The sequence below is a fragment of the Paroedura picta genome, chromosome 2, assembly GCF_049243985.1.
Source record: "Paroedura picta isolate Pp20150507F chromosome 2, Ppicta_v3.0, whole genome shotgun sequence".
Taxonomy (NCBI): Eukaryota; Metazoa; Chordata; class Lepidosauria; order Squamata; family Gekkonidae; genus Paroedura; species Paroedura picta.
The window spans coordinates 184,834,284-184,848,453 of record NC_135370.1 but is presented as its reverse complement, the minus strand read 5'-3'; the positions used below and the strand labels follow the sequence as shown (position 1 = coordinate 184,848,453).

The 14,170-nt window shown below is 56.6% G+C and overlaps 1 protein-coding gene across 2 annotated transcripts in view; it reads left to right on the top strand.

Annotated features, from left to right (window-relative positions):
- The window catches only part of TOGARAM1 (TOG array regulator of axonemal microtubules 1), a 49,129-nt gene extending 36,466 nt beyond the window's left edge, over window positions 1–12,663 (top strand). Inside the window, exons 14-22 of one of the 2 annotated variants that reach the window (XM_077324151.1) lie at window positions 115–220; window positions 417–652; window positions 2,848–3,006; window positions 4,267–4,393; window positions 5,477–5,595; window positions 5,763–5,952; window positions 9,505–9,724; window positions 10,114–10,200; window positions 11,493–12,663. In XM_077324151.1, coding sequence (XP_077180266.1) covers window positions 115–220; window positions 417–652; window positions 2,848–3,006; window positions 4,267–4,393; window positions 5,477–5,595; window positions 5,763–5,952; window positions 9,505–9,724; window positions 10,114–10,200; window positions 11,493–11,746 — 1,498 coding nt within the window. In that variant the 3' untranslated portion in view covers window positions 11,747–12,663. Of the gene's footprint in view, window positions 1–114; window positions 221–416; window positions 653–2,847; window positions 3,007–4,266; window positions 4,394–5,476; window positions 5,596–5,762; window positions 5,953–9,504; window positions 9,725–10,113; window positions 10,201–11,492 lie in introns of those variants that run through there. The other variant, XR_013228626.1, reaches the window with a different exon arrangement.
- The last annotated feature ends 1,507 nt before the right edge of the window (window positions 12,664–14,170 follow it).

Below are 14,170 nucleotides of genomic sequence, written 5' to 3'. Positions count from 1 at the left end.
TTGAGATGCTTTGGGGGTTCTGTTTCCATTTAGATGTGGATTTCAGTGCCCAGGGCGTGGGGGTGGCCTGCCCTGCCCTCACCCGCGTGGCTCGTTCTGTGTGTCTCTTTGCAGGGAGAAGAAGATGGACGGCCTGAACGCCATCCGGTGCCTGTGTGCCTATCACCCCGACACGCTCATCGCGAGACTCCACGAGACCAGCCTGGCCGTTGTGCAGGAGGTGACTGCTTCTCCCAGAATCTCTGGCCCCAAGTGCTGGCTGCCGGGCCTTGAGGGAGGGGTCTGATGCTCCACCATCCTCCCCTCGCCTCCTGCCTGGCATCTGCCTGTTCCCCAGCAGGCCGACGCAGCAAGCGGTCGAAACGCTCCGAGGGAGAAGTCGCCTCTTGCTGACGGGAGCTTTTCCCCGCGTGCAGGTGAAGAATCTGCGCTCCGTGGTGTCGCGAGCGGCAGTCGTCTGCTTGGGCGACCTCTTCAGCCACCTGAAAAAGAGCACGGATCAGGACCTCGACAGCACAGTGAAAGTCCTCCTGCGCAAGGCCGGGGAGTCGAACACCTTCATCCGGGAAGATGTCGACAGAGCCTTGAAGGCCATGGTGAACAACGTCACGCCCGCCCGTGCTCTCGCTTCGCTGATCCACGGCGGCCAGAGGTAACCCGGCCGAGGCCCTGGGGAGAGCAGCCCTTCCGCGGGGCGGTTGGACTCGGCAAGCAGGCCTTGGAGCAGAGGGTAGCCGAAGCCCCTTCCCCTGCTATTTGAGAATAGAAATATTCTATCGAAATCTTACAAACCTTGAAGTGAGAGTTCAAAGGAGAAAGGCGGGTGGAAGAGTTTGAGGTAAATATGCAAGATGAAGGGTAAAAGAGAAGGGAGTCAGTTAAGTCTTCCCTTACTCAGCGGCAGAAGCCAGAGACTTTAGCACTTGTTTCAAAATAGAATTCTACATGAAAATTTATTTATTTTGCAGCTTTTCTTGCTCCCCATCTCAGCAGACTCAGGACAGATCACAATATAAAATTGCTTGCTGACTTCCAAATTATTGCAAACTATTACAAATTTATAAAACTTTCCGCTTTCTTTTGACATCTCTAACCATCTTACTATTAACGTCAGTCTTTATTAGCGTCAGTCCTCCCAAGTCGACTCATGCTTTTTACTTTCCTGAAAGAAGTCCACAAGGGGCTCCCCACTAGCAGCAAATTAGTTTATTGTCTTTTCTCTAATCAAAGAAGTTGTTGCCATTCCAATCCAACTCTTGGTGATCCCATGGCACAGCTGTTGACAAAATCCCCACTCCTTCAGCTCCCCCTTCAGCCATGCAGTGTTCTGGCCGGTGTCCCTTTTGATCGTGTCTAACCAACTTGTTCTTTGTCGGACTGTTTTCCTTTTCCCACTCACCAGTCCTAACATAATTGAGTTCTCCACTGAGTTCGATCGCATGATGTGGCCCAAGTAAGTGAGCTGGAGTTTCGTGATTATGCCTCCCAGTGATAGGATCAGGCTTTACGTGCTGTAGTATTTCCTTGTTGGTGACCTTTGCTGCCCCTGGAACCCACAAAAGCCTCCTCCAACGCCAGAGGTCAAATGCATCAATTCTTCCCCTGCCCGATTTCTTCAGCTTTCACAGCCAGAAGTGGCTACTGGAAATATGATAGGCTGAACTAATGTCCGTTTGGGAGTCAGGCTTCTGTCCTTCCATGTTCGGTTCAAGTGCATCATTGCTGAGCGACCCAGAGCAATTTGATGTTTTATTTCCATGCTGCAATCGCCACTCAATTTGTGAACCAAGAACAATGAATTCTTGAACGCATTCGATATCCTCACTTGTCAGTTGTTCTTGCGACATGTCTGTTTTTTGCAGTGGTCGTTGTTTTTGTCTCTTTAGCGTTAGGAAAAGGCCGAATTTCTTGCTTATTTCATTGGCCTTTGTGATCGGCTGCCCTCGGCCTTCCTGAGTTCCTGACAGGAGGGTCGTGTCATCGGCAGACCGAAGATCATTTGAACTTAATGACTATGTTTCTGCAAATCCCACCGTTTTTATTAGGTGTTCTCACTCCTGGGGGAGGCTCGGAGCAAGGCCCAGAGAAAAAGCCGCATGGACGGACGGGAGAACCAGTTGCTCTCCAGTTGCACTGGGAAGGCTCTCATGTGGTGCCTGGAGGGAGGCAAACCTCTTATCATAGAATCCTAGAGTTGGAAGGGGCCACACAGGCCATCTAGTCCAACCCCCTGCTCAACGCAGGATCAGCCCAAAGCATCCTAAAGCATCCAAGAAAAAGTGTGTATCCAACCTTTGCTTGAAGACTGCCAGAGAGGGGGCCATTTGTAGGTAGGCTGTGAATACGTCAGAAGGAAAATAGGCTCACAGCAGAATAGTCAGAGCTCATTTGAAAAGGGTCTTCAACCGTAACAGTAGTGAGACTGCTACATGCACCTCCCCTGATTCTTTAAGTGGGGGTAAGTTAAACCTGTCTTCTCAGTCCCCTTCTATGGGGGTTTTGGACAAGGGGGGTTGAAGCACTTATCTGCTCTGCATTTTTACCCTGGGGCTTAGGGTCACAGCATTGGTGGCTACAGCAGTCTGGCAGTCTTCAAGCAAAGGTTGGATACACACTTTTCTTGGATGCTTTAGGATGCTCTGGGCTGAGCCTGCTTTGAGCAGGGGGTTGGACTAGATGGCCTGTGTGGCCCCTTCCAACTCTATGATTCTATCATTCTATTAGTTCAGCAGTGGAATAGGCTGCCTAAGGAGGTGGTGAGCTCCCCCTCACTGGCAGTCTTCAATTCTATGGTTCTATGATTCATTGCGCCCTCTCTTCCTGAGCATCTCTCCTCTCCCTTTCCAGCCACTTGAACACAGCAGTGAGGAGATGCGCGGCCCAGCACCTGTCGGATGTTGTGGAGCACATGGGACCAGGGCGTGTCTTGTCCGGCATTAAGGACGTCACAGACAAACTTCTGACGGCTGTAGCCAAATTTGTCCAAGACGGCTCACCGGAAACCAGGTCAGCCAATGCAGAGCAAGGGGGGGGGGTGGCATCTTGCTTTCTAAGGGGGCGGAGGGCCGGTTGGCATCCTGAGAACGTCAGCCGTCATTTCCCAGGGCAGCCGTGTGGGTCTGCAGGAGAACAGCTGGAGTCCGTGCCACCAAACTATGGCTCTCCAGATGGACTACCATGACCATGAGTCCCTGCCAGCACCACGCTGGCAGGGGCACATGGGAATGGTAGCCTATGGACAGCTAGTGATGCTCAGTTTGGCTGCCCCGGAGTGACGTCCAGAAGCCTCCTGCAGACCAGTGAGGTTGGAAAGGGTTTGAACATTCAGGCTCCCTGGTGGCTGATGAGGGGAACAAGGACCCTTGGAAGGTCATTCCCAGAAAGAAACTCCCTGGCTCTGGCCACCTGTCAGCTTGGACTGAGGTCTTCTACATTCCTACATTCAGAAAGCTCTGCTCTACCCCAGTGGGGGCTTGTAAGCATCTGGCCTTGTGCCTGTGCTGTCGAGCCGTCTTCACCGGTGTGTTCGTTTGTGGCGGTTGTTTGGTGAGAGAGCCGGTTTGGTGTCGTGGTTAGGAGTGCGGACTTCTAATCTGGCATGCCGGGTTCGATTCTGCGCTCCCCCACATGCAACCAGCTGGGTGACCTTGGGCTAGTCACTGCCCTGATAGATCTATTCTGACCAAGCAGTAATCTCAGGGCTCTCTCAGCCTCCCCTCCCTCACAGGGTGTCTGTTGTGGGGAGAGGAAAGGGAAGGCGATTGTAAGCCACTTTGAGACTCCTTCGGGTAGAGAAAAGTGGCATCTAAGAGACAACTCTCCTTCTTCTTCAGTAATCTCAGGGCTCTCTCAGCCTCCCCTCCCTCACAGGGTGTCTGTTGTGGGGAGAGGAAAGGGAAGGCGATTGTAAGCCACTTTGAGACTCCTTCGGGTAGAGAAAAGTGGCATCTAAGAGACAACTCTCCTTCTTCTTCAGTAATCTCAGGGCTCTCTCAGCCTCCCCTCCCTCACAGGGTGTGTGTTGTGGGGAGAGGAAAGGGAAGGCGATTGTAAGCCAATTTGAGACTCCTTCGGGTAGAGAAAAGTGGCATCTAAGAGACAACTCTCCTTCTTCAGTAATCTCAGGGCTCTCTCAGCCTCCCCTCCCTCACAGGGTGTGTGTTGTGGGGAGAGGAAAGGGAAGGTGACTGGAAGCCACTTTGAGACTCCTTCGGGTAGAGAAAAGTAGCATAGAAGAACCAACTCTTCTTCTTCTTCTTCTTGTAGGTACTACGGCCGGAAGATGCTCTTCACCCTGATGACGCACGCAGACTTTGAGAGAACGCTTGACAAGTACGTGCCACCAAAGGACTTGCCGTATGTCAAAGAGACAGTCAGCAGTCTGAGGCAGAAGGTACACCACGAAGCGCTCCTGGAATGTCACACCTGAAACATAAACGTATATCGGGGTTGGGGGGTGCTCCTGACCATTGGGAAGGGTCTTCCACCGAGGGGCTGTGGCTCAGTGGCAGAGACGCTGCTTGGCAGGCGGGAAGGTCCCGGGTTCAATCCCCAGCTTCTCCAGTTGAAGGGGACCAAGCAGGAGGGGACGGGAAAGACTCTGAAGAGCGGCTGCCGACCTGAGCAGGCAAGACTGTCTGTGATCAGCCGTCAGTGGAGTCCAAAAGGGCAGCAATCCTGCCTGCTTGGTGTGTTGTCCCTGGGGTTTCATCCTGCGAGGACTTACTGGGGCCCTCATCCTGTCAGGACCTGCAGCTGTGGGAGCAGGAGCTGGCCTCAGTGACAGAGGAGCACAGGTGGCAGAGCAGCCCCTTCTCCCATCCAGGGCTGCCTACTTGTGGGCCCGTCCTCTCCAGTGGCCGTGCAAGTGATCCCAGGAGCCCAGGGGCCTGCTCGCCCAAGGCTCTGGGGCTGGGAGATGACCTGGACCATCGTCTCTGGGGCATTGGCTGTTAAGGATTCATGGTGGTCTCCTGCTCACCCCCATGTGGACCAGCTCCTCGGTCCAGGGCTGGAGGGCCTGCTAGGTTCTTCTGCTATATAAACATCACAGCTATGAGCTCTTTGTGGGTAAACAGAACGTTCACATTCAGAGGCAGGCCTCCCTCTGAACACCCGTTACTGTAGTGTAGAGCTTAAGAGCGGCAGCTTCTATTCTGGAGAGCCGGGTTTGATTCCTCATGCCTTCACACTGATTCCTCACGCCAGCTGGGTGACCTTTGGCCGGTCACAGTCCTGATAGTACTGCTCTCACAAAGCTCTCTCGGCCCCACCTCCCTCACAAGGTGTCTGTTGTGGGAAGAGGAAGGGGAGGTGGTTCTAAGCTGCTTTGAGACTCCTGTGGGTAGAGAAAAGCGGGGTGTAAAAACCAGCTTATGGGAGCAACCCTCCCTGAAGACCTTGCAGGGCAGGCCCAGCGACTGAGTCACGTGGGAGCCTAGAAGGAGCTGATGAACCTCTCTTGACGCCCTCACAGGGACTGGGAGAGATGCCCATTGTCACGCCCTCGGCCAAAGGCAGGCGCTCGCAAACCAGCACCACGGACAGTTCCAGATCGGCCTCCGTGTCACGGGACACACTCAGTGCCAGTGACAGGTATTTATTCTGGCCCTCCCGCGTCGCTGCTCGGCCACTGCGTGAACAGGAGGCTGGACAGGATGGGCTGTTGGCTCTTCTTGTGCTCCTCTGCCTTTAGCTCTGGGCAGGAGCGGGAACTCTCTCGGCCTGACCCTCCTTCTCCTCCTGTGCTGCTCTCTCCACAGAGAGGCCAGAGAAGGGGGTGAAATGCCCAGGAAACTGGGGCCCCGCAACACCCTAGAAAGTGCGGAATACGTGAAGGTCATCACGACTTCTCTGAACGCCAAGGACTTCCGGGAGCGGATCAGCGGAATCAGGCAGCTGTTAGAAGACACGGAAAGCAACCAAGATCTTGTGGCCACAAACATCATTAAGGTATTTTTAGTTGCATGATTTTGAGTCCCCCTTTCTCACGGGGACCCGAGGCGGATGACACAGAGCGGGCCGGATGACACAGAACAGGAGGAGGGGGCATTGAACGGACAGTGCAGTGGGAGTTGGGCCGTCTGACCAGCCAGAAGCCAAAGAAATAGCACTGCAGCGCGGCATAAGTCTTGACTGGACCCATTCAATGAGACAAGATTACATCGTAGGATCCATTTTACAGCAAATGGTGTAGCATGGCATTTGTTTACTTCTTATGTTTTTATGCCGCCCGCCCTTGAGCCCAGGGTGAAACCAATAAGACATCTGTAAACCGCCCGTGGCGCCGCGGGCGCCACGGACTAAATAACACAGTAAGGGGTTCTGGGGCGGGATGTGTCCGGGATGAGGAAGGGTCCAGATTGGACCCTTCCTCATGACAGACAATCAGAGGGACCAATTGGCAGGCGCGAAGCGCCTGCCGATTGGTCCCTCTGATTCCCGCCGCCAGCAACTGCGAGCCGCGCGCAGCGCGGCTCGCAGTTGCTCCTTTGCCGCTGGCCTGAAGCTGCGTCAGGCCAGGGGAAGGCTCCAGAGAGCCTCGGGTGGGGTGGGGGGGCGGCCGGCCCTCTCCTGGCTGCTGGAGCGGCTTCGCAGCGTCGGAGACGCTGCGCAGCCGCTCCAGCAGCCAGGAGAGGGCTTCGGAGAGCGTCGGGTGGGGTGGGGGGGCGGCCGGCCCTCTCCTGGCTGCTGGAGCGGCTTCGCAGCGTCGGAGACGCTGCGCAGCCGCTCCAGCAGCCAGGAGAGGGCTTCGGAGAGCGTCGGGTGGGGTGGGGGGGCGGCCGGCCCTCTCCTGGCTGCTGGAGCGGCTTCGCAGCGTCGGAGACGCTGCGCAGCCGCTCCAGCAGCCAGGAGAGGGCTTCGGAGAGCGTCGGGTGGGGTGGGGGGGCGGCCGGCCCTCTCCTGGCTGCTGGAGCGGCTTCGCAGCGTCGGAGACGCTGCGCAGCCGCTCCAGCAGCCAGGAGAGGGCTTCGGAGAGCGTCGGGTGGGGTGGGGGGGCGGCCGGCCCTCTCCTGGCTGCTGGAGCGGCTTCGCAGCGTCGGAGACGCTGCGCAGCCGCTCCAGCAGCCAGGAGAGGGCTTCGGAGAGCGTCGGGTGGGGTGGGGGGGCGGCCGGCCCTCTCCTGGCTGCTGGAGCGGCTTCGCAGCGTCGGAGACGCTGCGCAGCCGCTCCAGCAGCCAGGAGAGGGCTTCGGAGAGCGTCGGGTGGGGTGGGGGGGCGGCCGGCCCTCTCCTGGCTGCTGGAGCGGCTTCGCAGCGTCGGAGACGCTGCGCAGCCGCTCCAGCAGCCAGGAGAGGGCTTCGGAGAGCGTCGGGTGGGGTGGGGGGGCGGCCGGCCCTCTCCTGGCTGCTGGAGCGGCTTCGCAGCGTCGGAGACGCTGCGCAGCCGCTCCAGCAGCCAGGAGAGGGCTTCGGAGAGCGTCGGGTGGGGTGGGGGGGGCGGCCGGCCCTCTCCTGGCTGCTGGAGCGGCTTCGCAGCGTCGGAGACGCTGCGCAGCCGCTCCAGCAGCCAGGAGAGGGCTTCGGAGAGCGTCGGGTGGGGTGGGGGGGCGGCCGGCCCTCTCCTGGCTGCTGGAGCGGCTTCGCAGCGTCGGAGACGCTGCGCAGCCGCTCCAGCAGCCAGGAGAGGGCTTCGGAGAGCGTCGGGTGGGGTGGGGGGGCGGCCGGCCCTCTCCTGGCTGCTGGAGCGGCTTCGCAGCGTCGGAGACGCTGCGCAGCCGCTCCAGCAGCCAGGAGAGGGCTTCGGAGAGCGTCGGGTGGGGTGGGGGGGCGGCCGGCCCTCTCCTGGCTGCTGGAGCGGCTTCGCAGCGTCGGAGACGCTGCGCAGCCGCTCCAGCAGCCAGGAGAGGGCTTCGGAGAGCATCGGGTGGGGTGGGGGGGCGGCCGGGCAGGGCTTCAGAGAGCCTGGGGGGCGGGGGCCGCCGGCCTTCTGGCTGCCGGCGCGGCGCCGCCACCCGATCTCAGTTCGCCCCCTTGACCAGTCGGCCCAACTTCGATAATTAGTTTAGTCATTTATGGCTGCACGTCCGCTTCCATGGGCCCCTGCCAGCACCCCCCAACCCACACTCACTGCTAGCGCCCATTGCATTTAGAACTGCAATGGGCTTGATTACTAGTATAAAACATAATTTAGTAATTGCGGCAATCAACGACAACAGTAGCATCAAGAACATGGAACATTTAGTATTCGAATTAGCATTTCAACCATAAACCTGCAGATTGGTCGGATCAGGAGAGGGGTTCTGGAGGGCCCAATAATTGTTGCTGGTTTCCAGCGGCCTCAACCAAATGCCTGACGGAGGAGGTCCATTTTGCAGGTCCTGCGGAGCTGTGCTAACTCCAGCAAGGCCCAGATCTCCACTGGGAGCTCATTGCACCAAGCAAGGGCCAAGACAGAGTGACCTGGCCATGGTCGAGGCCAGACGTGCTTGCTTGGGGCCAGGGATCACCAGCATAATGCTCTTTGAGGGGTAGAGAGGCAGCCCCTCAGGTACGCTGGGCCCAGACTGCCTTAAAGGTAATTACCAGGCCTGAAGCTTGACCCAGAATTCTGCTGGTAACCAGTGCAGCTGTTGGTGCATGGGCCAGATGTGGGTCTTCCAGGGAGTTCCCGTGAGAACCCTGGCTGCTGCATTCTGAACCAGGTGTAGCTTCTGGAGCAGGGATAAGGGCAGGCCCAAGAAGCGGGAGCTGTAGAAATCCAGCCTAGAGGTGACCCTGATATACAGCTCTCTGCCCCTAATCATTGGTCCAGGCAAGTTTGTGTGCCATTTAGCACAGCACCCGTCTATTGCCTGCACAGAATAATTCTGTTTTGCACAGTTTGTGGAAAGCCCGGAGTGTGGGGGAGCCTTCCACAGTGAGCAGCAATAAACTCATTAGAAAGGGCAGGAAACGCAGAGGGAGGGAGGTCGGTCGGTATGAGTACAGTTAGATCTTCTCGGCTCTCGGAAGCTAATCCGGGCTCAGAAGCCACCCAGGAGGACTCTGCAGGGAAAGGCGATGGCCAACCACGCCGGCTTCTCTCCTGCCTGGAAAGCCCCTTGCTGGGGTCCCGTTTCATCCCTGGCATCTCTAGTGGGGCGGACTGAGTGGGGGGGTGGCGGCAGGGAAGGCCTCGGCCTGAGAGCCAGGAGAGCCACAGCCGGTCTGAGTAGGCAATCCTTGACCGGCTGCAGTAGGAGGGAGCATCCTGTGTTCCGGAGGATCAGGAGAGGAGCGGTGGTGGCAAGCAGCTACCCAAGTAACGTATTTTACGATCTGTATTTGAAGATCCTTCCACTGCTCAGGCAGTGGCCTTGGAGGCCAGAAGCCCTGCCCGGCCCCTCCCACTTCCCCCAGACGCTTGGCGGGCGCCGGAAAAGGTGTCCGTGGCCCTCATGAGCCCTGCCTTGGCGCACAAGCCGCAGACTCTTATAATCCTGTAGAAACAGGGAGGGTTGAAGCCAATCCTTCCCGTGACAAAACAGGGCTCCCACTCTTGTGGTCGTGTGCCCTTGCGCAGATCTTCGACGCTTTCAAGCCCCGCCTGCACGACTCCAACAGTAAAGTGAACCAGGTGGCCCTGGAGACCATGCGCCAGCTGATCCCCCTGCTGAAGGAGAAGCTGTCCCCGGTCATCAACATGCTCATTCCGGCCTTGGTGGACAACAACCTGAACTCCAAGAACCCGGGCATCTACGCTGCCGCCACGGGCGTCATCCAGGCTCTCTGCCAGCACTTAGGTAAGGGGCTCTTGGCATCAGCCAGACAAAACCCCAGAGAAGGAAGGAACCAGGTCTGGGAGCTGAGCAGGGCTAGTATCATCTGGATGGGAGGCCTCCAAGGAACGCCCCGGCTGAATCTCTCTTGCCTTGAAACCCCGGGGTGGCTTCATGACTTACTGGCATTAAAACCCAAAATGTTGCAGTAACCACAGTGGGAGGAAAAGAGAAGCCAGGCAGAAAAAAGAAAGTTGTATTCAGCGATTAGGGAAGATGGCTAATGGGGGAGGGGGGGGGTCAGCCGTGGCCTATTGGACTCTTGTGGCTTCCGGGGCCGCAGATGCACCAGCCATCTGCCCCTTCCGGAAGAGCTGCCATTGAGTGGGGGTCTCTGTCCCGTCTTCCTCTAGACCATTACCTGCTTCTCCAGCCATTCTGCACGAAAGCCCAGTTCCTGAGTGGGAAAGCCAAACAAGACGTCACCGAAATACTAGCCGGTAAGCCTGAGACGGGCCCTGCGGGTCTTCCTCCGTCCTTTCCACGCAGTGGTGCAGGTGGGCGTGCTTCAGGTTCTGGCAGTAGGGGCCCAGTCCCTGCTGCAGCCCGGCCGTTCTGGATACCTGTTGCCACCATCCTCAACATTTGGGGCCCCTAAATTTAAAAAAAAACATTTTCAAAGAATTCGCTATTATCAAGTAAACTTGGGGGAGAGTAAACTTGTAGTAAACTTGGGGGAGAGATTCTAGCTCTGGTTGTCGGGCTTGGAACTTGAACGAGAAGCAACCAGAAGCAAGTCCTTTCCCCCAGTCTTGGGGCAGAGGGGGCTTGTAGAGCCTGCCACCATCAGGAGGAGAGAAAGGATAGGTCTGTGGGTCTGGGGGACATCGGCAGAGAAGGAAAGGGGGAGTTTTTTTGGGGGGGAGTCAGTCGGCAGCAGTGATTAATCAAGATTTTCAGAATCGGTCTTCTGCCGGCCGATATTGAGGAGGAGGGAAGTGCGTTGGTTGAAAATACCAATGGGATTCTGGGTCTTCATTAACAGAACCATTAAGGCAACAGAATCCTTTTTGTCTACATGAGCCATTATTTCTGAGAAATCCCGACCAGGGTTTTGGGGCTGGTCAAGAGGGAGGGGCTGCTTCGTCTCCGAAGCACTGGGTGGGGCTTGGGTGGGAGGAAGACTTCCTGTTTTGGGCTTCTTGTTTTGAAGACAGCTGGAAACTCCTCCTTGGTCCCTCAGGGGGACAAGAGCCAGTCGCCCCTCCAAGTTGTAGGAGGAAAGGCCGGCAGCCCTCTTGCGTTCACACCCGTTATTTGCAAAAATCCCAAAATCTGTGCCCTTCCAAGCGAGCGGCATCTACGTAAGCAGGGGGCTCCTCATTCTGTCCCTGCTCCAGCTCCTGGAATGGGCCACACGGCCACATGGCATAAGGATAAGGCTTCCGTTCGGCTTCAGCACAACAGCATGTTGGTGTGTTTTTATTTATAGATGCTTTTTTATCCTGCTTTTCTTCCATGGAGCTCAGGGTGGCAAATGTCTGTCTCTCTCCATTCTACAACGGTTTCCCCCTCCTCAACAACAGCCCTGTGCGATAGGCTAGACTCCGAACATGCCTGGCATGCCAGGAGGGCTGGGGTACAAATCAAAAAATAAATATAACGCTCAATTGTGCATTCACAGCCAAGTGAGGATTTGCTTCCCAGATGCTTAGTCTGGCGCTTTGCAACCCCCAAGCGGGCTTCCTCTCCAGTCACCTCCTCTCCCCCCTCCCCCCTTTCCTGATTCCAGAGCTTGTCGTCGACTTGTATCCCCGGAAGCCTCATGCGGTGGAGCAGAAGGTCCTGGCGGTTTTGTGGCACCTCTTGGGCAGCATGACCAACAGCGGCTCCTTGCCCGGAGCCGGTGGGAACATCCGGGCGGCCACCGCAAAGTTGTCAAAAGCACTTTTTGCACAGATGGGTCAGAACCTGCTTGCCCAGGCTGCCTCCCAGCCCCCGCACATCAAAAGGACTTTGGAGGAATTCCTCGACCAGGCAACCTGAGGCGGACACGGTAGGGGCCTGTTCAGAGACCGGGCCTGTTGCAAGTGGCCGGACTGGGTTTGAGCGGAGCGGTCCCCGTGGCACGGCAAGTACAGTGCGTGTGTCGCTCACACTGAAGCGGACTCGGAGCGGCTGTCCTGACGACCAGCTGGGGAGGGCTCGGCTGGGCCTACCAAAGTCCTGCACCTCCACCGCCGTCAGCAGGGCACCTGCAACTCCGTCTCTTCCTGGGTGCTGTTCCGACACCCCGCAAAGTTGGGAGTTGTTGTCTCGGAAGGCCAAGCTGGTTTGCCCTCTCCTGCAGACTCTGAGGCACCGTGCCCTGCACACCCCCCCCCCCCCCAACAGAGAAGGCAGCATTCAACGTAGCAGTAGTTCTAATCATGAAATCATGTTATGACACACCTTCTCTTGTCGCCTTAAGTGGAAACACAAAGTCCTTGTGAGACACACACACGCACACACACACATCTGACCAACAGGGTTCTGCGTGACGTTTGTGAACAAAAGATTGTCTTTTCGTAATCCGTCCCACCCATGACTGTGCAGTGTTCGCTTCCCCTCCTCCCCCTCGACCCTCGGGCCTGATGCTCCTCTGCACACTCTCGTACAACTCCTTGCCAGCTCTAATGAAGCACAGTGACCAAAGTTTATAGGAAACAAATGATTTTTACAGATCCCGAACACACGTCGTCAAAGCCGCGTCATGTGTTGAAATGTCACTTTCGTATTTTTAGTGTGGAAAAACAAGACTGAATTTTATCTCTGTCCAGAATTTGTAAAGGTGTTAACTTTTCTGCCCCGCTGTGCAATCCTCAGCGATATAGTGCCAGTTCTTCTCTTGCCCTCCTCCTCCTCGAGTACTGTATTCATTTGAAACAAAGAATGTTCTAACAATAAATGGGTTTATTTCTGTACGCAGGAGACTCTCCTTCACTTGAACAGGTTTTCAGACAAGGAAGCGAGCGAGAAGAATTCTGCGGGATTCACAGGATTCTTTGGGTGGAGCCTGGCTTTTCAAACCACCATCAGGTAGTTGCCTAAAAGTGCCCCAAACCAGGGGTAGTCAACCTGTGGTCCTCCAGATGTCCATGGACTGCAGTGGCAGGGGCACATGGGAATTGTAGTCCATGGACATCTGGAGGACCACAGGTTGACTCCCCCTGCCCCAAACAATCTTCAGTTCCAGAACCTCAAGGTTTCCTGGGTCCCATTCCTGATCCCTTGGGGAATCATGGGCCAAATTTAGGGTTTTTGTTTAATGTGGGTTTGCAATGGGGGGGGGGGAGTGTAATTAAATGTATTTGCTTTCTTCTGCATTCCACATTTTCAAAGACACGCTTCTTCAGCTAGGCCAAATTTTAGCCTTTGCCAGAGAAGAGCCACAGGAGAAGAAGAAGAAGAGTTGGTTCTTATATGCCGCTTTTCCCTACCCGAAGAAAGCTCAAAGAGGCTTCCAGTCGCCTTCCCTTTCCTCTCCCCACAACAGACCCCCTGTGGGGTGGGTGGGACTGAGAGAGCCCTGATATCACTGCTCGGTCAGAACAGCTTTATCAGTGCTGTGGCGAGCCCAAGGTCACCCAGCTGGCTGCAGGTGGGGGAGTGCAGAATCGAACCCAGCTCAACAGATTAGAAGTCCACACTCCTAACCACTACACCAAACTGGCTCGGCCACCCCACCACCACCACCCCTGCCTTAAATCGCCCAGCTTTGCCCTGAATTTCTTTGAAGAAGCTCTGCCGGCATTTCCTAGCATTCCAGCCCCAGATCTCGAGAAGTGCCAAGCGCTTCCCTGCATGCCCTGTGGCCCCTCCTGTTCTCCAGATGCCTGTTGGCTTCCCTTGGCAGCACTGAAGCATCAAGAAGGCTCTGTGTTCTGTCCCTGCCCACCCGGATGGAAAGAGACCGAATGCCTGGTTGGGAAAGCCGTGCCCAGCAGCCTCTTGCCTTCCTGGGAAGGCCGGGCCCAGTCCTCCTCGGATTTTAACAAGAGCCCCAAGGAGCGAAGGGCTCCAGGAGGGAGGAAGCACCCTCACTGCTAAGGCCTCTCTTGGGTGGAAAGCTTCCCTTAGATCCAAGAGACTTCTTCTGACTCCTAGAGGGAGGCTGGGCATTTTTACCCTTCCCCAGGAGCTCTCCGGCCGCCCCCTTCCCCCTCGCAGCAGCCTGATGATGTCCACTAGGCTTTGAGGGTGAGTGACCGCCCAGCAAGTGTCCTGGCAAGCACAGCTACCAGAGCCTAGCCCCACAGCCCGCGGGGAAACCTTCTCCGGACGAGTCATAAGCACAGACACTTGCCAGGTGCAGGAGATAAAGGCATGGGGCGGAATGCCAAACACCCTCCCCACACACGTCTGCCTGGAGGCCTCGTCAGATTCTGGGGCAGGTTCTCCAGAGGCAGAGACCAGCACGGCTCCCCTCCT